Source organism: Canis lupus, chromosome 4, assembly GCF_003254725.2.
Source record: "Canis lupus dingo isolate Sandy chromosome 4, ASM325472v2, whole genome shotgun sequence".
Classification (NCBI taxonomy): domain Eukaryota; kingdom Metazoa; phylum Chordata; class Mammalia; order Carnivora; family Canidae; genus Canis; species Canis lupus.
The window spans coordinates 14,534,749-14,562,195 of record NC_064246.1 but is presented as its reverse complement, the minus strand read 5'-3'; the positions used below and the strand labels follow the sequence as shown (position 1 = coordinate 14,562,195).

Below are 27,447 nucleotides of genomic sequence, written 5' to 3'. Positions count from 1 at the left end.
AAAGAAAGAAACTCAGTGGTTAAATTTAAGGGAAAATTAGACTCAGATAAATAAATAGGAAGATGGAAAAAATACTCAGAATACAGCCACAAAGAGGCACGAAAATGGAGAATATAAAACAGTGGTTAGGAGATGAAGAAATAGGATAAGATTACATCTTACAATAGGATAAGATTTACAATAGGATAAGACTTACATCTAATTGTAGTCCCTAAATGACAGGACAGAGAGAACACAGGAGAGGCAATTTTTAAAGAGTTAATGCTTATAAATGAAGGCCATAAATCCAAAGTAACAAGATGTATATGTAGTGAGATAAAGAAGTGGTTAAACATTAGAAACATTTCCTTTAAAATCACGAAGAAGACAAGCATGTTCACTTTCTCAGTTCCCATTTAACACTGTATGAGCTGCTTGTCCTAGCCACTGCAGTAGGTCAGGTAAGAATAATACGAATTAGAAAAGAAAGAAACAAAATTGTTAAAATTCACACTTAGTTGTCTACATGGAATACCACCCCCTGCCCTCTGCAAACTTACCATTTATTAGAAATAATAAGAGAATTTAAGTTATCAAGGATCAACTGGTATTTGGATATAATACCAACTAAAGCAAATTGGGGTTATTTTTATACACTAGCCACAAACAGAAGACATATTTTAAAGCAATTATTTACAGCAGCAAGAAGAGATATAAGGAATCCAAAAATATATGGAACAAAAGATACGTAAAACCTCTATGGAAAAGGTACAAAGCTTTTACTGAAAGACATTAAGGAAGATCTACATTTGCAACATACATGATGTTCATGGATAGGAAATGCTCACGTAAGTTTCTTCTAAAGTCAATACAATTCTGATAAAAAAATTCCAACAGGCTTCTTTGCTGTTTCTTCAGAACTTGAGAAGTCAATTCAAAATTTTACCTGAGAGAGCAAAGGACCAGTAAGATCCAAGATAAAGAAAGAAGAAACCAATGGCGAATGTCTAGAAAGAGAACATCTCCAGAACAAAAGCAGGAAGAGAAGAATTTGTCCTCAGCCTAATTGATGGTACTATGCCATCATAGTACCATAGTACCATATGAAGAAAAAAAAATTACTGGAGAAGGAGTTGAGTCTGTCTGGGAAACAAGAGTGGATAGGAGGGGCTGTGAGGGATGGTGGGAAGTGGAGGCAGCAGAATCAGAGAAAAATTGGAGGAAGTGAAGGGAGTCTGCAAGCATGTCTCTCTGTCAGACATAGACATAGCCAGGTTTTGCAGTGTGATGTTGTTAGATATCTAAATCAGCAGTTTTCCAAAATATTTGTTCAAAATTCCTAAAAGAATTAAATTTTTTTTTGCCTTTTAATGTATTCTTAAGGTGGAATTTGTTATGTTTTAGCATATATTTAAATAGTTACAAGGGATGTAATTGCTGGTGTACTGAAAATAATTATAATTTACAATTTAAATCATTATATTTACCAAGTGTATCTAATGGAATCCCAAATGTTAAAGATTTGATATTCAGCCACCATCAGAAAAGACATGAACCACTTTATCTCTAAATGGGAAATTTTACAAGTTTCTTTTCCTACTTGAACTTCTATTTTTATTCCACTTTCTCCATAGACTTTTATGCTTACATAAAATATTTTTGTGGTTGAGGTCTTCATTGCTCATCCTATAATGTTTCTCTTCAGCAAGCATATAAATGTAAATTGGAATTTTATACATTTTTACATTTCATGTGACTATAAGATTCAATGGTCAAGAGTTTTCTTTTGGTTTTCATTATTAAAATTGTTAGTAGTAGACAATTAATAACAAAATAAGCATATCACAAATTATAACAGATGAATATTAAACATTGAAAATAAAATTTCCCTGGAAATGAATCTCATAACGAGATAGATGATCCCTTTTTTCCTCCAATTAGTTAATGTATCCACGAGCAAATATTAATGATAGAATGAGATAGTTCTTTTTTTTTTTTTAAAAGGTTTTATTTATTTATTCATGAGAGACACAGAGAGGCACAGACATAGACAGAAGGAGAAGCAGGCTCCCTGTGGGGAGCGTGATGTGGAACTCGATCCCAGGACCCCTGAGCCCAAGGCTGATGCTCAGCCACTGAGCCACCCAGGCATCCCTAGAATGAGAGTTCTTAACATCAAGTCTACATGTGCTATGTAAGCCCCTGGTTCCTTGACTGTGGCAACGTCAACACCAATGAATTTAATTGTCCCTTTGGCCCCCAGATGGTTTTTATACCATACAGCAATGCTGTAGTAGGGATGGCTAACAGCGATACCTTTCTTTTGTCAAGTGGGAAAAGGTAGCTGAGAAAAGGAGACCAATGTGAGGCCCAGAGAGCAGGCACCTTAGATCAATTTTAAGATGAGGAATGCAAGTTGAAGATCTTAACAATGATTCCTTTAAAAACCTATAAAACTTTGGAAAGGTTTTTTGTGCCAAAGTTTGAGGACCACTGATTCAAGTCATGTAACTAATTCCTCTGGCTGATTTGCTTTCTCAGTAAGGAGCCTCTGATTTTAATGTCATTTGGATGTCCTCAGGCCTATGGGTAATACGCAGGTCGCATTAACAGTAACAGTTCAAACTGCACTTCACTTCGTCCCCACCTGCTGACAAACCTTTCATCCTTTGCAAATTCTACCTACTTCAACCTGCCATCCAAGCTCCCAAGCAATGGCTCCTCTTAAGTTTTCACAGATAAATCCACATGGCCAGTTTTCATCTCTCACTGGGCAAAGGCACCAATGCATCACAGCTGTACTTTCACACTTTCACATACTACAATGTACTGGAAATGAATCAAATGTAAGTCAAATTTTGGAAGCCAAAAAAATGTATTGTTATTTTGCTAAGTAAGTATCTTAAAATACCTCACATTCTCAGCATTGTTTAACTTGCGCAAGAATATTTCAAACATCTTAGAATGATTCCTCTTATGACATATTTGAAGCTCACAAAAGATTATATGCAATATATATATAAGTTACTAGGTAAACATTAAAATGAAAATCCAGGAACCCCTTACTTAGTTTAAAAACTAAAACATTACTAGCAGCATTTGCATGCTCTGTTTCCATCCCATCCCCTTGCCTTTCTCCCAGAGACAGTCACTATTTTGAGTTTTGCTCTTAGCACCCTCTTCCATTTTAAATAGAAGCTTTTTATCACACGTATATATTCCTAAACAATAGATTGTTTAGATTTTTCTTATTCAGCTTTGGAAAACTTTCATATTATATGTACTCCTGTGTAACTTGATTTCTTCATTCAATATTTTCAAGATTCAGCTATAATGTTACATACATCTATGGTTTACTTATTTTTACTGACATATTTTATTGGGTACACCATCACAATTTCTTTAATCCATTGTCCTGAAATGAACATTTGGATTGTTTTATATTTTTGCTATTACAAACATGTTGCTGGTACACATTTATAAGAATTTCCCTAAGTATATATGTACCTGAGAATGGAATGGCTTGGTGTACCAAATTTTTCCAAAGTAATTGCACAAATTTACATCACCTCCATCAGTGTATAATACCCTTTTGACTTGTAAATTCACCAGTCTTTAATATTATCAAACTTCTTAATATATACCAATATGAGTAACTATAAAATATTGTCTTCTTGGGCTCTTAACCTGTAAATTGCAAATTTGCAAATTTACAGATTAAAATTGATGATAAAGTTGAGCAACTTTTTATGTTTTATTTGCCATTTGGGTTTTATCTCCCACAATATGTCTACCATAACATTTGACCAATTTCCAGTTGGATTTTTATTGATTTGTAGTTCTTTATAATCTAATCTAGGTACTAATTATTTTTCGGTGGTGGGTACATCTTGAATATAACTAACTCTATTCACATAAGCTTGTCTCATTCAGTTCTCAGGTATTGTACATCTGCCCATAGATGCTGATGTTTCCTTCCTACAGCAACAGTGCCTCAAGTTTGTGTGGATAACTAGTTTACAAAGCACTCTCACAAATCTTATCTCATTTGAGTCTCCCAACAACTTTTTAAAAACTAGCTGGGTATTATTATAGTTGTTTTATAGATAAGGACACTGAGTGGCTTGCCCAAGGTCATAGAGCTAATACATCCTCAGATTCTGTATTCCATATCCTCTTTATGATTATATGATGCTTCTGCTGTTTGTAGATTACCACCTCGTCATTTAAGCAAATGCTGTACTTCTGCTTAGCATCTTTACTTCAGTGTCCTTTCTTTCTTCCCCCTCTTTTTGTATATAATTCAAAATATAGCTCTAGTATATGAAGTTCATTTTAAATGCATTACCTACAAGATAACAGATGAATAAAGGAAGCACTGAGAGAATTTTTAAGAGAGTCTAGGAGGATATTAGAAACCACAACAGTTATCTGTTCCCGGACAAACCACATTTTTAAACATAATGGGTCTATTATGTAAGAGACCTGATTAAGTTCAGTATTTTCCTTTCTTTTGGCCTTTGAGAGATGTAAAAAGATGAATGCAGGGATTAAGAGAAGAAAAATTTGCTTTGATAGTTATTAGTATTATCTAAATTGGCTGCCCTATGTCAAATACTGATTTTATATTTATTAATTATTAAATATTATCTATTTGTTATATTAGACATAACAAATACTTACAACTAGTCTTATGTGTTGAACCTATCATGGGAAGTAATATTGGTAGAACAGTAATCCCATCATTCACCTTTCATTTGAAGCTTTTACACCTGGACTATTGGGTGGGCATCCATTGACTGTGGGAGCCCAAGGAAGGTGTTAGCAGCTCTCAAATGAGAGATGCCCAAATGCTATTTTTCAAAGAACTGAAACAGTAAAAGATTATACTTCTTACTTTCTGGGAGTGGTTAAGTTCATTCATTCATTCATTCATTCATTCATTCATTCTTAAGCTGACCAAACTACTCATGTGAAATCTTTAATCTTTTGGTAGTTTCCATTTCTTTTTATGTGCACCACATACACCAGAGAAACCTATGTTTGATGTAACTACCAGAAGGACCTGGGGATAAATAAGGAAACATTTCTGCTCTGAGGTATTTTAATCACCATATAATAGTTCTATCTTAAGCACTTCCTGGACACATCCCTTGATGAATAATAAAGAGATAGGACTACATCATATCTTCTCCAAAGAGAAAAGTCTTTAATAGCAACTGTCAATTCCACAGATAATTACTAAATATGGTTTTTCTAGATCTCTTTCTTCAAGTATTATAAATAAATGCATCTCCAGTTAGTATTTACTCATCAAACATTCCTACAACCGTGTCCAATTTAAAACTGGTTGGCTTGCCTCTGTTTCCATGAAGTGATGGCTTCTATAAGTATTTTGCTTTGAGTCTGAGAGCTGTGTGTTATATGAAAAATAATATATGTCTGATGATGTGCTCCCTGTGTGTATTTCTTTTATGAGTCAGGGACTCTATAAGGCTCATGCAGCTCACTTTGAGTAGAGATAATTATACCACAAAGTGGTGAGCATAAGAGAGAGGTGTGCATTGGGGGAAGGGTACCTAATGACTTTGGAATTCAGATCTGTGTTTGGAGAGAATGAGGTGAACTCATTGTGTTGGTAATTTTGAGCTGTATGTATTTTATAGTTGTGTGTAAGGATATGGGTCATTTCTAATGACCCATACATTCCTAATGTAAGGGAACGGTCATTCCTAGCTGGGCAGCTTCTAGTATCATCTATTCCAGAGGGCCTCAAAGAAGCAAATTACCTAATTGAGAGGATGGGCACTCTTCATATTTTCAGAAGTAAATCTCCAAGCCAACTGCCTAAAAAAGAGCCTTGTGGATAATGTGACCATACAATTTATATATATATATATATATATATATATATATATATATATACCCAATTATGGAAGGAAAAGGGCCTAAAGCCTTCTATGAGGTGATGGTGGGAGAGAGATGATTTGGTTCATTTTGCACTGTGGAGAAAAGAATGTCAGAAGTCAAGAGAAGAGTCCCGGGCAGCCCGGTGGCTCACGGGTTTAACGCCGCCTTCAGCCCAGGGCCTGATCCTGGAGACCCGGGATCGAATCCCATGTTGGGTTCCCTGCGTGGAGCCTGCTTCTCCCTCTGCCTGTGTTTCTGCCTCTCTCTCTCTCCCTCTGTGCGTCTCTCATGAATAAATAAATATGATCTTTAAAAAAAAAGAGAGAGAGGAGTCCTGTTGTCTTTTCAAGGATAGGCCAGGACACGGGATTGTAAGAACCTTACAAAGGGCCTGAAATCCTCAGCACTTAAAGATTCCATACCTTCCCATTATGATTAATAATAAAAACCCTTTAAGGAGTCTTTGTTTCGGTTTTTAGGGACAGCCAAAAATGGGGCTCTGGGAAAAGACTACTTCACTCTGCCATCACCTTGGATGATGATCCAAGGTGGCTCGGTGGGGAAGGAGTAACGAGAAAGTATTTTGCAAGAAAAGAATAGACTACTTTCAAGAAAGAAGTCTTCGCCAGAAGAACAGACCACTTGGGCGTGTGTGGTGGGGGATCTGCGATCACAGAGCAACTCCTGGGGCTAAGAAAACACCTGTGAAACGCCAACGGCATCTCAGCAGCCGGACTGACCGAGTGACCCCGGCCGACCTGGCCGTGCGCGCTGGGACCGGGCCACAGGCACCTGCTGCCGCGTGGGTCCGCGAGGCGCCCGAGAGCCCGCCCGCACCGGGACGCGGGGAGAACGCGCTCCGCGCCGGGGACGCGCCTCGCACGCCACCAGCACAGACCCCGCGGGGTCGGGCGCTCCCCGCGCCGCCCTGCCCACTCGGGTCGCGGGCCCGCCCACACCCCGGTCGCTGCCTTAAGCCCGCCGGCCGCTCCCGCTCCCCGCTCCCGGCTCCGCGGCCGCTCCCCGCTCCGAGCCCCCCCGCGCGTGCGCCCTGCGGCTGGAAGCCCCCCGCGCCCCTCCCCCCGCGGCCCGACTTGGTACGGCCCGGACGGCGGTTGGCGTCCTCCGCGGCCCCGGCGAGCGGCGGGCTTTTCAAATCTCACCTTCGGAGGAGTGGCGGCGGCCCCGGCGGCGGCCCCGGCGGCGGCGCTGGACATGCAGGGGCCGAGCGGGAGGCGCCCCGAGCTGCGCCCGGCGGGCCTTCCCGCCCAGCAGGTGAGTCTGGCCTGGTGGTCGAGGCCCCGTGTCTCGCCCTCAGCCGCGGCCGGAAGCAGGGAAGGGCCGCGAGGCCGCCTTGCGGGGCTCCGCGGGGCCCGAGGGCTCCTCAGCCCCCACGGCCCGACCTCTCCCGGAGGGGGCCCGACGCACCTGCCCGCAGCTCCCGCCGCCCTCCGGGGCTCGGACCCCCCAGCCCCGAGGCGATGCGGGGGGCGGGGGCATAGAGGCTCCGGCCTCCCCGAGCAGCGCGCCCGAGGCCCGGGCAAGACCGTGTGCTGGACGGGAATACGAGCCCTGGAGCCGCGGCCCCTCAGCACAGAAACTCGAGAGGGCGGGGTCGGAGGAGCAAACCGCCGCCCGGGAACTTGAGGAAAAGTTGCTTTGAGGGTGGACGCTTCTTGAATTGGAGAAGAGGGGCGTTTGCTGTTTCGCCATGTAAAGCGTGTGTTAGAAACCCTTTTACTTCACGGAGACCAACATTTTTTTCCCCCTTAGGGAAATCAGTTCTTAAAATGTTATATTTGCCCCTTAACCATAACGTTGGAGTCTTAAAAGAAAACTGCTGTCATCAAGCTGGATCTTCACTTCTATTTTAACCTCCACCTTCTCTTACCGAATTCTGAGGAAGATTAAACCCTATGAAAATGCCAGTTTTGCAGGTCAAAATTGGTAGGCTATTAGCAATTTTATATGCTCCAGCCTATTACCTTTGCTTAGAAACCTATTATCTTTTTTTTTTTTTTTTGAGACCTCAAGTAGATACAAAATTGTTAGGAAATCTTCAATGATACTGAGAAAAATAAAGCAAGACATTAAGAGTCGTTATGCAGAAAAGTCTAACTCCTTTATTAGTAATGCTGTTTTTGAAATGCCGGCATTTCCAAAAATTTCAGACATTCTGATGTAAGATACTTTTTTTTTTAAGATTTTATTTATTTATTTATTTATTTATTTATTTATTCATTCATTCATTCATTCATTCATTCATTCATTCATGAGAGACACACACAGAGAGAGGCAGAGACACAGGCAGAGGGAGACGCAGGCTCCATGCAGGGAGCCTGACGTGGGACTCGATCCAGGGTCTCCAGGATCATGCCCTGGGCTGAAGGCGGTGCCAAACCGCTGAGCCCGCCCCCCCCCCTCCCCCGGGTCTGCCCAAGATACTTCTTTTCTGTCCTGTCCCTTTTGTGCTTTGGCTGTCTCGATTGTTAACAAGATCTTGATTTCTAGTGAATTGGCAATTTGTTGAGGTTCTCGTGTGTGTTACACAGGTGTTTGTATAGTCGTTCAAGTAAATTTGTTTAGCTGCTTGTAGCAGTAATATTATGAATTATACCAAAGAGAGAAGAGGATAAGGTCATGAAAGAAGCTTAGCTACATGGAATGAAAATAAATATTTAAATATGCACAAGGGCTGGATTATTTACATGTGAGAAAGTGTAATATTTAATGATTTTGAGGCATCAAGAAAATAGTTGAGTTGTGGAGTTCCTTCTGTTTGGATCTTGGATAAAAATTACGAAATAGTAATAGGTTTCAACCTAGTGTTTGCTGTTTTTCTTTTGATCTTAATGAACCTGCCATCTAATAGGGATAGGACCAAAGATTCTTGAGGTAGTTGGAACACTAGTAAAAAACCTGTACTTAAACCTTGGAGTCATCTGTGAGTACACACAGCATAGAGTATTCTATGCTTTGGAGTCAGATTCAGGTCAAATCTAACTCTGCTTGTTGTACAAAACCTTGAATACATTACCTGTTATTTCTAAATCCTTGGATTCCACAGTTGTGAAATGGGTAAAATGCTTATTCCAGAAAGTTCCTGGGAATTGAGAACCTCTTTAAAATACTTAGCATAGTACCTAACACTCAGAATGTGCTTGAGAGAAAACTGTTTTCTTACTATCTTTTGTCCCATTCACCTGAGATGTTTGGGCAGCAGGCCAAATCCAAGGACCCAGAGGGGTCTTGTAGGACCAGCCAAGAAGGTTCTTGGCTTCCTACAGGATGGAAACCCTACATGACCCACAGGAGGTGAAATAGTTTATTGAAGATACAGAGAGAGCAAATACAGATGAATGTCTAGGAGACTTGGAAAGAAAAGGAGCATATGTCTTAGTTTGGGGCCTGGGAGTTTTATTGAGGATGATGGTCTGGAGTATGTGTCTTCTCAGGCATCCAGAAAATGATTAGAACAAAGATTAGTACCCAAAGTGTCATTGCTGGGAGTGGGGGGTGGGGGTGGGTGTCTTCGCGTCAAGATGTGTAGCACTGGTAGTCTGGAACACACATACGGTAGATTCCTCCAGACATTTTCATCTGGTTCTTCCTTAGATGTTATCTGTTCTAGAGAAATCATGAGTTCCTTCCCGTACAGGGAGGATGTGCATTATTTGCACTATAAGGCATGTGTAAAGTGGGGTGTGGGTACAGGTCCTAGCAAGAATGGAAGCAGGAAAAGGAGCAAAAAGGTTTTTATGGAGTCCTTCAGTTTCCTTGTCTCATTATCTCATTTCAGTAATATATACAGAAACATGAATTATTTCTCTAATGCCATTCCCCAGAATGACCACTATTCATGATTTCTAGACTTTTTCTGTACATAACCAGTTCTTAAAATAACACACTATTTCTTTTACAAGGATGTATGCTATATATACTCTTGCAGTCTTTTTCATCATGGTCTCTTAGCTAACATGGTTTACCTATATCCATTAGGTGGGTGATAGCTTCTATATGGATTACTACAGTTGTCTTAGTGGCAGTGCAACTTTTTTTTTTTTTTAAGTTGGCACTTAATTTCAAAACTAAGGCCATTTTCTTCGCACTTCCTTTGTTCCATTCTAGGTCTTCAAACCTAGTATAATCTAGATTTGCACTTTTAAATTCTTTCCCTATTTCATTTTTAGCGTTATCCTGTTAATTTTTATCAGCCTGACTTTATATACTTGCATGATAAGGACCGTGCCATAAGCCTCTGTTTGACTTATAAGGAAGCTCTTTAGAAAATTGAAGAAATGGCAAGAAGAAGATTTTTCTCCCATTCTTTGCTTTTTCTGGAGACTTGCTTTTAGACACTTCTACAAGGGATGGATATATGCTTTTGTCTGGAGTCCTACTCGGTCTTGACTCCGCCATTATGGTTGAGGCAGGAGCAGTAAAGATTTTAGCTCCCTACTGTTCCACTCCGAGGTTAGTAAAAACATCATCCTTAAATGCTCAGTTTGTGCCCTCATTAGATGATCATTGTTCTCACTGTGGATTAGCACATCAACTCTTACCCCAGGAGCACTTTGTACCCCTTACTAACCAAAATTAAGTTCTTTGATTCCATATAGACTTTCTTGGCTGGAGTCATCACTTGACCAGAGAGGTTTTCTCTGTGTGAAGTACAAATGTGTACTGAAAGAAGTTGCATGGAGAATACAAAACTGGCTAACATCATGGCTCTTTTTTTTTTTTTTTTTTTAAACCCCAGTACATTCGAAAGCATCCATACACTTAACAGTTCATCTTCCTCATGTCAGCCCTCCCAGATCCACATCTGCTCACTGTAGAATAGGGGAGATGAGGTTATAGTTAAATATGTATGTAAATTTGGCTGGGTTAGGGCTCAGCAAACTATATCTGTAAAAGAACAGAGAGTAAATATTTTCAGCTTTGTGGACCACATGGTCTTAGTTGAAATTACCTCTGCAATTGTAGTTTGAAAGTAGCCTTAGATCATACAAGTGGGCGTGACTGTACCACAGTACAAGTTTATTTACAAAAGACAGGCATTGACTGGGCTATAGTTTACTGATCTCTGCTCTAAAGGATAGAATTCTAATATTAATATCTATTAGATAGATCTCATTTCCTTAATGAATATTTAATCTCACAGATAAGGTGACTTAATAAACAAGCCCTAACTTTGCATTTCATTTCTGCACTATTTCCCAAGCCTCTATAATTTTAAAGTCTTTATCAGTGAGTGATGAGAAGACAATCTTCATTTATAAGATGGAAACCCAGGAAGCCCAAACTGATTCTTTAATGTATTTGTGGCCACCTACTGGTTCCTTAAGATTGTTGCAACTCTCCAGATTGTGATGGAATTTCAAGTACTACAGGAGTGGATCTCTACACTGGCTATACATTGAATCACCAGAGGAACTTAAGAAGAAACAAAACAAAACAAAACAAAAAACACCAAAAAACTCAGGCTCCACCTCCAGAAAGTCTAATTGCTTTGTGGTGAGTCTTCAGTTTAGGTAGTTTTATAAGGCCCTTCCCCTACGAGAGGTGATTCTAATGTGCAGCCAGCTTTAAGAATCGCTGTGCTGGTTCATCTGGCTGCCTCACAGTAACATTTAAAAAGCAAAATTGAATTTAATGGCACCAGATGGTATTTGTTTATATTTGAGTTGTGGGGTAAAGCTATTCATCCTGACTTCAAGTTGCTCCCTGTGTGCACTCTCTAATACTAACCAGCCTGCCAGAGTTTATTTCTATAGACATATGGGCCACATAGATAATTCTTATAATTAATTATTAATTACATTAAAGAAGAATTTACTTTGGGACTGGCAAAGTCATAAAAAGATGAAATGGAATTGTTGAAGTTCAGCCATGTTTAAAGAAGGAAAATCTGCAAACGACTACATTTATATGGTATGCCAGTTATGAGTTATACTACTAAAGATGGTTTTTATGTGGTAATTACATGATGTAATTACACAAGGTAATTAACCAGATCTGTTTTTCTGCATGTGAATAGTACTTTTGATTGATTTGGATAGTCAAGTTAAATCATCTACTGCAGCTTCTCTCCTAGGGCAATTTTCATAGACTTGCTCTTTTGACTTTTAGGTTTTCTTCTTGAAAAGATTGTCTTTTTAATGTATGGCACTTATTTTTTTAAAGATTTTATTTATTTTTTCATGAGAGACACACAGAGAGAGAGGCAGAGACACAGGCAGAGGGAGAAGCAGGCTCCATGCAGGGAGCCTGACGTGGAACTCGATCCCGGGACTCCAGGATCTTGCCCTGGGCCGAAGGCAGGTGCTAAACCACTGAGCCACCCAGGGATCCCCAATGTCTGGCACTTTTGTTGTTAGATTCCATTTACATTTTTTGATACAGATTTTGATCCAATTAAAAGTTTTTTTTGCCACAGAAGCCAGGATGGTCACTTTACTTTTAGTAATAGACATTCTGGAGCATTATTATGTTTATAGTATAGTAAAGACTATCCAATGATTTATAATTTTTTAAAAAGCTACTGTGAATTAACTCAGAATAAGTACATTTCAGTTTATAGAATTTTAATGTTATATGTGTAACTTGTGTATAGAACCAGGGCATTGCAAGACTTTCAGAACTAAAATGATTTAGTAATTTCATGATGACTTTTTTTTTTAAGGATTTATTTATTTATTCATGAGAGACACAGAGAGGCAGAGACATAGGCGGAGGGAGAAGCAGGCTCCTCACAGGGAGCCCAATGTGGACTCAATCCCCGATCCCGGGATCACAACCTGAACCGAAGGCAGGTGCCTAACCTGCTGAGCCACCTAGGCGTCCCTCATGGTGACTCTTAAAACTAAAGTAAACATATACAAAAGTACACTCTAAATATCCATTCCAAAATAATAAATAAATAAATAAATAAATAAATAAATAAATAAATAAATATCCATTCCATCCAATAGCTAAAGCTTCTGACATTTTCTAGGCACGGTGCTTTCACCCTTCTGAGATTTTATTTACATTGCTTACCATGTCTGCTAAACCTTAGTCCCTTTCCCAGCTTCTTCTGTAGAAAATTTTTCCTTGGTTAATTCAGTGTCATCAAACACATCTTGCCATTCCACAATACAACTTATATAATACGTACATGTGCTGTGTTGTTGTTTACATTAGTTACTATATTCCTTAGGTTGTCCTAAAACAAGTTAACAAAACTGGGTGGCTTTAGACAGTAGAAATTTATTATCTCATCATTTTGGGGTCCAGAAGTATGAAATCAGGGTACCTACAGATCCATATTCCTGCTAAAGAGTGTGGGAAGAATTCTTCTTGCCTTTTCCAGCTTCCCATGGTTGCTTGGTGGTCCTTAGCTTGTAGACTCATGACTCCCATCTCTGCTTCAGTCTTTGCATGGAGTTCTCTCTGTTTCTTCACATGGCTTTTCCAGAAGAACAATAGTCACTAGATTTATGGCCCTCATGACTCCAGTATCCCCTCATCTTAACTAGTTATCTCTGCAAAACCCTGTATCTGAATAAGATCACATTCTGTGGTTCTGGGAGGACAGGAATATTTGGGGGACGTTATTCAAACTCGTGAAGTTATGCTAAGAATATGTAATGTTTCTCACACTTATTTCTGTTCTGTTTCTTCACTAGATTGTAAAGACTTCCAATAAAACAAGAAATTCAGGTTTTGCAAAGAGCATTTTCAAATAGCTGTATCTTTTGTGCTATCATACCTCAAAACTTTGTTACTTTCTCAATATGTTATAACATTAAAATGATGGCTAGTACATTTTCCATCTATTGGGGTAAAAAGAAATGTTATAATTTTGTATTTTTGCTATCTTTTAAAAATGCTTTCTCTCTCTCTCTTTTTTAAAGGACTGCAGTATTCAAGAAAAAATAGATTTAGAAATTCGAATGCGGGAAGGAATATGGAAACTCCTTTCTCTGAGCACTCAGAAAGACCAGATCTTGCATGCGGTTAAGAATCTCATGGTATGCAATGCTCGAATAATGGCTTACACATTGGAGTTACAGAAATTAGAAGAACAGATTGCAAATCAAATTGGAAGATGGTTAGTAGCATAGTTTTTCCTATGGCTTTTAATGTACTCAAGTATTTGAATTAAGAACACAATATAATTTGACTTTAATGTGAACTATCAAATCATCAAAGCTTTTAAAAAATAAATGCACTGAAGTAGTCTCTGATATTATAACATTTTGGCACTAGAACTCAGAGTATATGTTAAAGCAGCAGTTTTCACTAGGCCATTTTGTTGTAATCTAGATGGTAAAATGAAATGGTTAAGAAGCAGGAACTGAGGGAATATTTTGAAAAGGACCAAGACTGGGGCCTCTGGGTGGCTTAGTTGGTTAAGCCTCTGACTCATAGAGCTCTTCAGCTCAGATCAAGATCTCATTGTTGTGAGATTAAGCACTGCCTCCGCCTGGGCTCAATGTTCTAAGGAGTCTGCTTGAGATTCTCTCCCTTTCTGTCTGCCCCTATCCCCCCATGCTTCTGCATGCTCCCCCCCCCTCTCTCTCTGAAATGATAGATAAATAGGGATGCCGGGATGGCTCAGTGGTTGAGCATCTGCCTTTGGCCAAGGGTGTGATCCTGGGATGGAGTCCCACATCGGGCTTCCTGCTTGGAGCCTGCTTCTCCATCTGCCTATGTCTCTGACTCTCTGTGTGTGTGTCTCTCATGAATAAATAAATAAAATCTTTAAAATAAATAAATATATAATAAGATGATAAATCTTTTTTTTAAAGGTCCAAGACTGATAGCTGAGTATATAGAAATGTGAATTTTTTAAAAAATAAATTGCTTAAAAAATGCTAATAAAGAGGTGCTAGCTGAGAGTAATTGGAACTTAGGTATAGAAATTGAAATGCACACTCCTTTCACATGGTGAACATAAGTCCTAGAGAGGCAAGCAAACTGACTCAAGGATGTCACTGGCTAGGGACAGAAGCTACGGAGAGGTTACTTAGGATTTGCTAAGTACGTTTTAGTCCTTGCTCTTTTGATTATTACTCTGTGCTGCCATTTGGTATCAGGTCTAGGATTTGTATATGAAATTTATATCCTGTCCTTTTTACAATACCAAGTCTTAACTTGAACCTAAAAACTGACACAGCTCAGTGACTAGATGTTAGTTTCTTTTCTAATATAAATGTTCTTACAACACCAGTTGTTGATCAGTTTAAAGCTCTAGCACTAGCGAAGAATTTCTCTTTATATGATAGTGGCCATTTTGCTGTTACCTCCACTAAATTCTTGAAACATAAGATAAAAACACAGATTACGAAAAGATTTTTGTAAAAATAAAAAGTTGATGAGATTGTGATAAAATAAAGACTTGTGTACAAAGTAACTACTGTTTATTTGCAGTACTCCTTTTGGATAGCTATTTTCTCTGTGCCAGAGTTCCTTCAGTATGACTGGCAAGATAATATTTACATTTTGAAAATTAAGATTATATTTAAAACCTAATCTGATACATTTTACATCATTATTATTCAACAAATGTCAAATTATTTTCGTTATTATATATCCCTGACATTATAAAATGAAATTACTCTTGTGTCACAATTTAGGAAAATATTTTTTCAGATGGACACACCATAGTTTGAGTCAGTGTCTCTCAAACTGGTTTGCATATATCAGTGAAAGTACATGACTATGTGTCAGGAGATATACAAAGCCATAGGATAAATATGGCAGGTCTTTTTTTTTTTTTTAAGATTTTATTTATGAGAGAGGCAGAGACATAGAGGGAGAAGCAGACTCCCCATGGGGAACATGATGTGGGACTTGATCCCAGGACCCCGGGATCACCACCTGAGCCAAAGGCAGACACTCCACCACTGAGCCACCTAGGTGCCCTGGCAGATCTTTTTAAAACTATGAATTTTTAGGATAAAACATGAGAAATTTGGAACTAAGGTATGATTTGGGTAATTCTATTCACAGGGATATATGTTCTCGCCTAGTCCTTTTTTTTTAGATTTTATTTATTTATTCATGACAGACACAAAGAGAGAGAGAGACGCAGAGACACAGGCAAAGGGAGAAGCAGGCTCCATGCAGGGAGCCTGATGTGGGACTCGATCCTGGGTCTCCAGGATCACACCCCGGGCTTCTGAAGGCAGCGCTAAACCGCTGGGCCACCGGGGCTGCCCTCCCCTAGTCAGTCAGTTATTAATTAATTAATTAATTAATTAATTTATCTATCTATCTTATTTATTTATTTATTTATTTATTTATTTATTTATTTATGAATGATAGTCACACACAGAGAGAGAGAGGGGCAGAGACACCGGCGGAGGGAGAAGCAGGCTCCATGCACCGGGAGCCCGACGTGGGATTCGATCCCGGGTCTCCAGGATCGGGCCCTGGGCCAAAGGCAGGCGCTAAACCGCTGCGCCACCCAGAGATCCCCCCCTAGTCCTTTTTAAGGACATTTTTTTAAGAGAGGACTGTTTGAGTGGAAGAGTTTGAGAAGCACTGGTTTAAGTACAGTGTGGGGGATCCCTGGGTGGCGCAGCGGTTTAGCGCCTGCCTTTGGCCCAGGGCGCGATCCTGGAGACCCGGGATCGAATCCCACGTCGGGCTCCCGGTGCATGGAGCCTGCTTCTCCCTCCGCCGGTGTCTCTGCCCCTCTCTCTCTCTGTGTGTGACTATCAAAAATAAATAAAAATTAAAAAAAAAAAAAAAAGTACGGTGTGGCACTCAACACTTGCTATTATATCACCTCTCATGGTTACATGCAGTACTCCTCTAGGAATTCATATGTTTTCATACTTACATATTTATAGTGAATTATGAATTGACCATTTTCTTAATTTGGTAGTATGACTTAGTGCTAAAGTTACCTATTTATGAAAATGTCAAATAAGCTTAATCCTTATTGGGTTTATATAAAAAAAGATAGGAAAAAATATCTGGGACTCTCAACTGGAAATGTGTGTGATTTTCAGTTTCTATAGGGATTATCTTCATTAGATGAAAATAGCTTTGCTGCTATACACACCTATTTGTTCATAATTCATGTAAAAATGTCTCCCCTAATTATAAAATTATTTATTTAAAGGAATCTGAATAACCTCTACTAATTCTTTTGTCTACAATTCCATTTTGTTATGTGCATATATAACCTGGTATCACTGATCAAATATAACTGGAAATTATAATACTTCTTATTACATAAAAATGATCTAAATATTAAGGAGAGTCTTACAGTAGTTTTCAGTGTCCAGAAGAAAGTTATGTAAATTATGCCATTTCATTAGTCAATCAAATATTTACTGAATAGTACTTGTAGAACGATTATTAAGTACTGTGTTGGTGTATACAAATTCAAAGAACAGAATTTGTCAAAATATGAAAATATTTGTATATTAACAGTAAAATATTTTACCTTTAGAGACTCAATAGCCTGTTCCTTAGCTTTGTTTAATAGTCTTTAAGGTAGAAAAATGCTTTGTTTTTATATTGTTACCAGAGTTAAAATAGCATTTTAATGAGTCTACTGGCCGGCAGCCCCGGTGGTGCAGCGGTTTAGTGCCGCCTGCAGCCCGGGGTGTGATCCTGGAGACCCGGATGAGTCCCACGTCGGGCTCCCTGTATGGAGCCTGCTTCTCCCTCTGCCTGTGTCTCTGCCTCTCTTTCTCTCTGTGTCTCTCATGAATAAATAAATAAAATCTTAAAAAACAAAACAAAACAAAACAATGAGTCTACTGGCTACCTCTAGTCTACCTTCTCTAAAATTTTATTATAAAATGTCAAAAAATAAAAACAGACAATACATCTATCTAGGCTTTGTCAAAGAAGAATCAAGTCAGAACGAAATGGTAGACTTGAAAAAGATCTGATGAAAAAAAAAAAAGAAAAAGAAAAAGATCTGATGAAAGAATTGGATCTGAATCTTCTAGATTACGAAGGATGGATAAGGTTGGTTGGGTGAGTAGGAGGAAAGTTCACTCCAAGAAAGAAAAATAGCAAAATAAAAGCTCAGGATGAAAGATGACCATGAATTATTTAAGAGAAGTGAAGAGATGTATTTGGTTGAAGTTCAAGGTGAAGCCAGAGTTGAAAAACAAGGGGGAAGCAAGATTCAGGAAAGTTTAGAATGCTAGTTGGCAGGTTAAGAGTTATTAACTGACAGATTTCCGGGTCCCAGATATGCTAGGGTGTGCACAAATATTCCATTATAAACTGAGAGAGGTAGAAACCTCTTTATTAAAGACTTGGCAAATGGGATTTTGCAATATTAGATCATTGTTTCAAAGAACACACAGTGACTATGTGGCTAGGACACGAACCCTGATGACCTAAAAGCCTGAGTACTCCTCACTCATGTAGGAAGTCAATAGGTGTTAACTAATAGCCTTTGAAGTGCCAGATAATTGTGGTAAGGTGTTTGCAAATGTCACAATATAAACTGAGAGAGGTAGAAATTTAAATTCTTTTTAAACTTCCTAGCATGCTTTTTGTCACCTTCATGCCTATTCTTAGGTTCTGACTTTTGTTGGCCTCTATGCTTGTCATGTTACAGAGTGTCAATTATTGTTCCCTACTTTGTTTATAGGGAACTTTGTTTATAACTTTTTTTTAGTCAACTTTTAATTATGAAATTCATATGTAAAAAATAGAATAGTATGATAAAAATTGTAAGAATAGTATATTCTTTACCTAGATGGACCAGTTAATAGTTTACCATATTTATTCATCTACCCCCATCTTTGTATTTATACACATATGCATATTCACACACATTTATTTTTTATATTGATTCATTTGAAAATAAGTTGCAGACAACATGGCATGTACATCTCAATGGTTCTAAAAACATCCTGTTACAGAGCCAAAATATGATTATCATATGTAAAATATTAACAGTAATTCCAATGTAATCATCTAATATTCAGTCTGAATTACTTTAAACTAGCTGTTAAAATCTTTTATAGTTGTTTTTCCCAAACCAGAACTCAATCAAGGTTCATGTAGTACATGGTTGATTTTGACTGTTTTCTTTTAATCATTTTACTTTTTTATAAAGACTTATTGCCATTAATAGAGTCTATACTTTACAAAAATATCCTTTAAAAATATCCTGCATTTTTGGGACGTGTGGGTGGCTCAGTGGTTGAGCGTCTGCCTTTGGCTCAGGGCATGATCCTGGGGCGGGATCGAGCCCCACATCCGGCTCCCTTCGAGGAGCCTGCTTCTCCCTCTGCCTATGACTGTGTCTCATGAATAAATAAATAAAATCTTTTTTAAAAACCCTGCATTTTCTATTTATTTCATTATCTCTTTATGGTATCATTGAAAACTTTTCTCCTGTTTTCTGTTTTTGCTGCACCTGGAATTTGGGTCTAAAAGCTTATTTATAAGACTCAGGTTAAATATGTTTTTGGCAAGAATTTCTTTAGGGGAAGTTGAGTAAGATCGATGCTGCCAATGTGAATGTGATGGGATAATAACTGGCTCTATCACTGTACACTGCAGTTTGATCCCTTGGTTTGGATGAGAGTTGCTTGATTTCTTCTTTGTGATAGAATGGTTTTTTACTTGCAGTTCTAAGTTATCTTTGGAACATTATGGGACTAGGAGAGTACTCTGTTATCTAAGTAGCTTTCACTTAGTGATTATATCCGTTTATGATCCTTGCCTATATTATTGTAATGGGGTTTGCAAATAGTGATTATCTAACACTATTATTTTTTCTACACTTTTTAGCTTCTGTAAGGAAAGGTATTCCTCTCCTTTCTCTCTCCATAGAATCATGGATTGTTATTTACTCAGTGTATTATCATTTATAGCCATTAATCTTTTTGATCGATAAATTGTCTAAAATTTGATGGAAATTCCTTCAGACTGACTTCTTTATTCTTTTAACTTACCTCTGTTAGTCCTTAAGAACTTCATTGGGCACCTGGGTGGCTCAGCCCGGTGAAGCGCTTGCCTTCAACTCAGGTCACAATCTCGGGGTCCTAGGATCCAGCTCCTTGTCCTCATCCTTGGGCTCACTGCTCAGTGGGAAGTCTGCTTCTCCCTTTGCTTCTGCCCACCCCCCACCCCCCTATGCACTCTCTCTCTCACTCTTTCCCTCAAATAAATAAAAATACCAAGAAAAAAAAAACTTTTGAAAAAAGAACTTCCTTAATTTCTAACACAAAAAAGATGACCCAGGCTTGTCCTGTATTTTCTGAGCCTCACACTTAGAATCAGCCATTTGTCTAATGAGTCCTGGTTCCCTTTAATGGTGAATGGTATTTTGAAATCAAGATCTGGGCACTGAGTGTGCTCATTGCTATTGGGAATCACTGTTTTTAGACCTTTATAGTAGACATAGCTATGGGAGAGACTTTTAAAAAAATTATGAGTTTATATTGATATTTGTAGGTTTTTGTTTTCTTGAATTTTTAGCTTGTTCTGAAAATCTTAATTCCTAATAACAGTAATTTGTTTCCTTATTTGTTTAATAATATGATTATATAGTTTCATAATTTTAGTATTAATATGATTATTGACAGTAAACCCACCTAGGCAACTTCAGGATTTCTTTGCAGGTCTTTTCTGACATTCAGAAATTATGAAAATTTTCTTGCCTACGAAAAGTTTGAAAGGATTGGATTGTACAAAGACTCAATATACCCACCACCTAGATTCTCCAATTAATATTTTAACTACATTTGCTTCATTCTAAATTCATCCTTCCATTCATCTGTCAATTCATCTTACTTTTTGTGATGCAATTCAAAGAAAGTTCTTTTTGTGTGAGTGTGTGTCTATATCATGCAAACATCCTATACATCCTGTGGATAGACAGGAGACCATGATTAAAAGTTACTTAAAATGATCTTTTTCTTTCTGAATGGTTATGTTATCAATCTCCTAAACAGAGTCATCTATTATTTCAATTTGAATTTGCCTTTTTTTTTAACCCTTGGAATAAATTATCTTCTTGGATATGTACTGTTTCTTTTTCTCCAACTTGCAATTAGTAGCACCTACCTCTACCTTCCACTCTTATGTGGCAAGCATTGTGAACTGATTTTTTTTTTTTTTTTTTGCCACCATAGGTTTTGCCTGTTCCAGAACTAAAATAGATGGAACTGTCTAGGATATACCCTGCTTTTGCCTTCAACATAATACTTGTGAGATTCATTATGTAACTAGTGATTTGCTCCTTTTTATTGATAAGGAGTATTCCCTTGTATGACTATACCATGGTGCCACTCCCTTGTAGTGTTGACTCTTCTCTAATTTCTTCTTGCTTTTGGTTGCTTGCTCGTCCTTTCAGGTAGTTGTTTTTAAAGTAGTTTTTCCCGATTTTATGTTGTTTTCTGTGGGAAACAGAAGATGGAGAGGGAGAGTTTTTCTAATATGGGGTACTCAGTCATTACCAAAAGAGGAATTCATTTTTTGTCTGATCAAACAGATTATTTTTTTCAACTTTAAGGAATATTTTGTAATTTTCTTTCTGACTTAAATAGTCAATTTTCATAACTTCCAGGGGCTTTTAAAGTTATATTTCTTTTTACCATGATAAAAAGTTTAATATATATGTTCAAAAACATATGTTACTGTTTTTCAAGTCTTCTATAGCCTTGCTTATTTTTTGACCAGTTAAACTGTCTTGGACTGAAAGATAGGTTGAGATTTTTGTTACTAAGATTTTTCGGTCACCCCTTGTATATGTGGTACTTTCTGTTTTATGAAATACTTGATGTCTTAGCACTGTGTACATACATACATGTTGCTAATTGCATCCTTTAGTATTATAAAGTGTCCTTTTGTTGCTATTGTCTCATAGTGCTTTTAGATTCTGGGATTGCCTGTTAACAAAATCCTAATGCTGGGCATTTCTTAGTGTTTGCATTTGTTTGCTTTTTCTTTGCCCATCTCTTTATTTTAGTCTTTATGAATCACTTTGTTGGAGGTAAGTTTCCAACAGTATTCATCCCAGAGTTGGGTTTTACATTATGAGCATATCTGAAAATTCTAGGGGGGGTTAAGCCTATTTACATTTATATTACAGATATATTTGGTTTTGGCTTTGTCACTTTCTTTTATGTTATGTTGATTTATGTGTATTATAATTGTGATTTATGTTTTAGTATTTGATCTATTTGTTCTTTTTAATTTTTTTAAAATTTAAGAGTTTTATTGGTTACAGTAGTTACTAGAACTTTTTATTTATTTATTTATTTATTTATTAAAGATTTTTTATTTATTTATTCATAGAGAGAGAGAGACAGGCAGAGGGAGAAGCAGGCTCCACGCAGGGAGCCCGACGCGGGACTCGATCCCGGGTCTCCAGGATCACACCCCAGGCTGCAAACGGTGCTAAACCGCTAAGCCACCAGGGTTGCCCCAGAACTTTATATTAAAAAAAATAATAATAACTATACGGTAACTTTATAATGACTTTAGCTTCTTTTTTCCCCTTACTTAGGCTTTTACTATTTTGTTTTTTTCTACTTTTAATGATATTATTTGTCTTCACTTATCATTTCTGGGAAGATCAGTGAACTTATTTTCCCATATTTTCCTTCTCTAGTTTTCTATTTTATTTTGGTTGTTATTATTTTCCAGGCTGTGTTCTCCTTTGGTTGAGAAGATAATATTTACATGCTAATCTTGGTCTTGTTTCTCTCTTTTGTTTTAGTCTTTGATTAAATATGTATAATGTTCACTACCTTTTTGTACTTTTCCAAAATTATCTCTTGTTTGGAGAAAGGTTATGATCTAGTAGATTTCTCAATGTGAGTATAGCTTTCTTCACATTCTTTTATGTTTAGAATGCTTTCTTTAGTGTTCGTACTTAAAAGCACAAAAATTTTAATGTCGAATATTCTTTCTTTTGTAAGTGACTTGGTCTTCTTGTCTAGAGGCTGAAAATAGTTTTCACTAAAAGTCTGATAATTTTATTGGAGTATGTTGAAGGGCTGAGCACTTTGGCTTACTTAAAACTCTTGTAATATGTAGATTCAAGTCTTCTATTTTCAGACACTTTTCCTGGAGTTAAAGCCTCTAGAATAAAGCATTTAGTGTCTCATTATTTTGTTTTTAGTATTTAAGGACTCCAATTACATATAAGTAGGATCTTCTTTGCCTGTCTTCTATGTCTATCACTTTCTCTTTGATGTTTTAAAAAAATCTTTATCTCATTTTTGTCTTTTTGGCTCTTCTCATTCTCATCCACTATGTCCCTTAATGTACTTTCAGTTTTATGTCTTCATCCTTGGACACTTTGTATTTTACTCTTCATTTCAGAAATTATTTTATTTTCCTTTTTCTAATTTATTTCCTGTCTTTACCTCTCATTTTTTGTTCATATTTGCCTTTCATTTGTTCTTTACTAGTCTGCAGCTTTAGATTTCAGATTCCTCACTTCTTTCATATTTGTAATAGCTTATTTAACTGCACTTAATTCATTTTAGAGTATCATGTTTGTTACTTTATATATATATTTTTTTGGGGGGGGGAGAGTGGTTGATGGAGTATTTTTATTAGCTGAAGCATTTTGACTCCTGCTTTCATTTTATAGTAGATTTCTATGGATGTTTGGGTCCCTTTTTTTTTTTTTTTTTGTTTGGTCCCTGGTTCAAATATACAGGATGTAGAGTTTTCCTGGGCCAAGTGATGATGGGTAGGTAGAGGGGCTTTCTTGCTTGTTTATTTGTTTTTGTCTAATTGTGTTTTCTATTGGAACTATAAAGAGCAGTTTCTTTAATAAATGATGTCTTTGGGATGTTGGTTAGTTGGTTTCCCGATTTTTTGATACTATTTTATTTCTTGAGGCTTTTAACTTCAGTTGCTTCCTCTTCCTTCTCCTTCCTCTTCTTCTTCTTCATTTTCATGAGCAGACCTTCAAAGGATACCTCTTTCATTGTGTGTCTCTTTTCATAAGACTAACAGCTTCTGAACCAGAATTCTATTTAGACTGCCTTCCTTTCAACTTCCTAGGAACCAGTGCTATGGTATCCATCAGGTCTTGTGTCCATTGTCTTTTCTTCTAGGAGAGAGATCACAAGTTGATACTGTGTTTTACAATGGGCACCTGACTTCCAGGAGCTGGCCTTGATGGTTTTAGTTACCAATTTTCCCACTTACATGTAAATTGAAGTTTGTTTTAGTCTCTGTTTTCTAGTTATGCTGTAAGTGTGGACGATAGGTGATTTTATTTGCTTTCCTTGTTGATCTGAAAGCTTTTGTAAGATACCTGAAGAAATTCAGATTTAGTGACCATTATCTTACAAGAACTAGGAAGTCATACTCTGATCACTTTAAAAATGTTTTAGTCCCTCTTCTACATAAGCTCCAAGTTAAATACTGAGGCCAAAAATATAAGAACACAAATATAAGGATTACATATGTTTCTAAGAATAACATAGAATACGTTTAAAATATTATTTCATTCGGTACCTATAAGCTAGGTAGATATTTCTTCTATTTTACAGATGATGATGCTTAGGCTAAGAAGTTAAAAGTAACTCTTCACCAGAACTAGTTAACAATGGTAAGAGTCAAACCTAAGATTTAGTCTGAATCTACTAAATACTCCACGCTCCATCAAAATGGGCACATAATTTCATTTCATTCATTATTCACTAAACATTTATTGAGTGTCTTTAAGGTGCTGAGCTATATACCACGTACTGGTGATTCAGCAGTGAACAACAACAACAAAAATCCCTATGCTTCTAGAGCTTACATTCATTCTAGTAATAATAGTCTCTCCTATGGCAACCTGCCAATGTATCTCTTGTCTTAACTTCTGAAATACTTTGATTTTGTAAAAACATTATTAGTCAAAGTCATTTGTAGCACCTAAGTATGTATATCATTCAACATAATTGTGATTTTAATAATGCCACACTAAACAGTTTCTCATATTCCAGTTGCCTGATTTATTGCTTATATACTAATAAACTGAAAAAAGAAAAAGTACAGATGGCAAGTAAAAATTGCATACTCCTGGTATTTCTACAACAAAATATGGTATATTAAAGAATTGATTTTATTTTTTAAACTTTATATTATTTGGTGTCTGTTGAAAGAGTTTATTATGTCAAGGTTTGAAATAGAAATGTCTTCCCAATTTAACATACTTATGAAGTTATTAATTTTATACCACATAATTTAAGATGTTTAAAATTCCACATTAAGCACTGCTGAATGTTTTAGTTTTCACTTATTTGCATAAGAAGTGAAGGATTTTATAACCTGCTTCCAAATAATGGAATCCTAGTTAGAATTCTTATAGTACTTCATTAAGAAAATATAAAATACTTTCATCATTGTGCAATTCCTCATTATACCTTGTTAATTTTGGCAAATAAATGATATTTTAAATTCCCATATTGAGTAATATAAAATAGGATAATCTGTACTTACTCAATTTTAATACGGATTTTTGAGCAACAAAGTGGTTGATGGGCACCCTCTGTTGGTCATTTTATTTACCTACAAGCAGAAATTAATAAAGCAAAATTAAAAGTTTGTCTTCAGTACTTTTATCTCTGTCCTTTAAATTAGCATTTACAAGTCTCACCAAAATAATGCTCTAAACTGAGTTTATAAGAATAAGGTATACTACTATTTAGCTGTGCTTGTTTGGATAATTTTGTGGTTATTTGCTTTTTCCTTAGGCTGGCTCTCTAATTGTAGCATTTAGAATTGGCATTAACATTGCAGATTTTCAAACAAGTATTTATTTAACTGTAGCAAACTATTAGCTACAGTAGCACATTATTAAACAGAGAATGTTTAACAATTTTATTGTCAATTTGGATTAATTAGAAAAACATCACATTTTAGCACCCTAAATAACAGTTTGAAGAATTATTTGAATTGAAAATAATACAGGCATCAGCAAAATGAGGCTGAATTACTTCAGTGTGTCTCTCATTTTTTAAAAAAGAGATTTAATTATTCTGTAAGATTATATGATTAAATGGATTTATATTATAGTTTGATAATATTTATATATAATAACTGTTGGCTGGCCCTAGAAATGCCTATGCAAGTACATTATAATTATAGAGAAGAAAGCTGTACTCTGCCTTGTGAATAGTTTGGTGGGATTTTTTTTTTTTTTTTTTTTTTTTTTTTTTTAGTTTTTTGGTGAATATTCAGCAAGTTTGCTTTTGGTGGCTCTTATATTTCAGAATTTCTCTTACCTGCTAAGACTTCATGTTTAATCCAATTTAGTAATACCTAATGGATCTCAACTTTAGCATAATCTATGGCCTATTCCATAGTGCTCAAATTACTCACTATATTAGAGCTTTCTTGTATTTCTTCATTGAAATAAGTACTTTAAGAGTTTGTATTATGCATTGCTCATATAGAAGGTGTTTTTAGAAATATTAACTTATAAATGCCAGCCGGCTGTATATATATTGTATTTTTCTTATACCGTTTTGGGGAAATTGAGATTTGTGTTTGATTTCTAGTGTGCCTTATAGTAGGCTATTCAATTGAACTTTTCACTCTGTGATGAATAATCAAGCTAATGTTCTGCAACATGACAAACTAAACTTGCGTATAAAATACTGAACATGACTCTTTTAAAATTTATGATTCAGTGCAACATTTTTGAATAATGAGTACTTTTATTTTGTACTTAGTGAATTCCTTGTTTTTAACTTAAATACTAATATGACCAGAGAGTAATTAGATAGGATCCTGAGAAATTTATGGCTTTAGGTCTACTACATTACTTTAGTTATACCTTACATGTAGTTGTATAAATACTATATACATATCCTATGTAAATTTATCCGCTTACGTACATCAGTGTATTATTTCAGCTCATTTGGTGTATATTTCACTTAAAATGCTTATGTGCTTAATCCAGTAAGAGAATGAGAGAAGTAGACTGATATTTTATCTTTAAATTTTAATGTATGATAAAGAATAACTATATAATCTTTCTAACATGCCTACTGAAATGCAATGAGATGGTGTCATACTCTTCTGAAAATTAGTCACACTTCAAAATTCCACCAATCTTTCTCCAAAAACTCTCTTAGAATCAAACAGTATCCAAATGGAAAGTTTTTATCTTATCATATATTTGAAGTATCTAATTAGCCAGTAGTTAATTAGGTAACCAAATTAAGTGGAGACCCCCTCCCCCCAAAAAAGTGCAAAGCAGAATAATCTGGGAAATATTGCTCCAGAAATGCAATACTAATTTCTAAATGTGGGATTATTAGGAAATAAGATATTGGAAAAGTATTCAAGGGTGGGATTGATTCGACTTAACCAGGAGATAATTATTTTGAGTTGTTTTTATGGTAATATATTCTAAAGTTAGATCTGGAAGTGTCTTATATACTAAGAATTTTACTTGAGACTTTTTCTATTTTCATGATAATGTTTTGCTCTCCATATTTTATTTTTCCTGCAGAGCCACCCCTTCCTTTAGCGCCTGAGTTATTGTTTTAGTATATAGTTTTTTTTTAATTTCAAAAAGAAATATTATATGATATTTCTGCATATAAATATATAGGA

At 36.6% G+C, this 27,447-nt stretch overlaps 1 protein-coding gene and 2 long non-coding RNA genes across 12 annotated transcripts in view; 1 reads left to right on the top strand and 2 right to left on the bottom strand.

Moving 5' to 3' along the window:
• LOC125754943 (uncharacterized) overlaps positions 1 to 7,162 on the bottom strand; it is a 57,763-nt gene extending 50,601 nt beyond the window's left edge. The window contains exon 1 of the long non-coding RNA XR_007410124.1: positions 7,053 to 7,162. This is a non-coding gene — a long non-coding RNA (uncharacterized LOC125754943). The remainder of the gene's footprint in view (positions 1 to 7,052) is intronic.
• RTKN2 (rhotekin 2) overlaps positions 7,036 to 27,447 on the top strand; it is a 79,975-nt gene continuing 59,563 nt past the window's right edge. For 9 of the 10 annotated variants that reach the window (XR_004815100.2, XR_007410120.1, XR_004815099.2 and 6 more), the window contains exons 1-2: positions 7,036 to 7,164; positions 13,788 to 13,984. Coding sequence is in view for 7 of the 10 variants with exons in the window: in XM_025434349.3 (XP_025290134.1) it covers positions 7,105 to 7,164; positions 13,788 to 13,984 (257 nt within the window). In the remaining 3 variants the exon portion in view is untranslated. Of the gene's footprint in view, positions 7,165 to 11,113; positions 11,407 to 13,787; positions 13,985 to 27,447 lie in introns of all 10 variants that reach the window. The other variant, XM_049108972.1, reaches the window with a different exon arrangement.
• The window catches only part of LOC112651289 (uncharacterized), a 47,574-nt gene continuing 41,239 nt past the window's right edge, over positions 21,113 to 27,447 (bottom strand). The window contains exons 3-4 of the long non-coding RNA XR_003130714.3: positions 25,324 to 25,392; positions 21,113 to 21,266 (exon numbers count right to left, since the gene is read on the bottom strand). This is a non-coding gene — a long non-coding RNA (uncharacterized LOC112651289). The remainder of the gene's footprint in view (positions 21,267 to 25,323; positions 25,393 to 27,447) is intronic.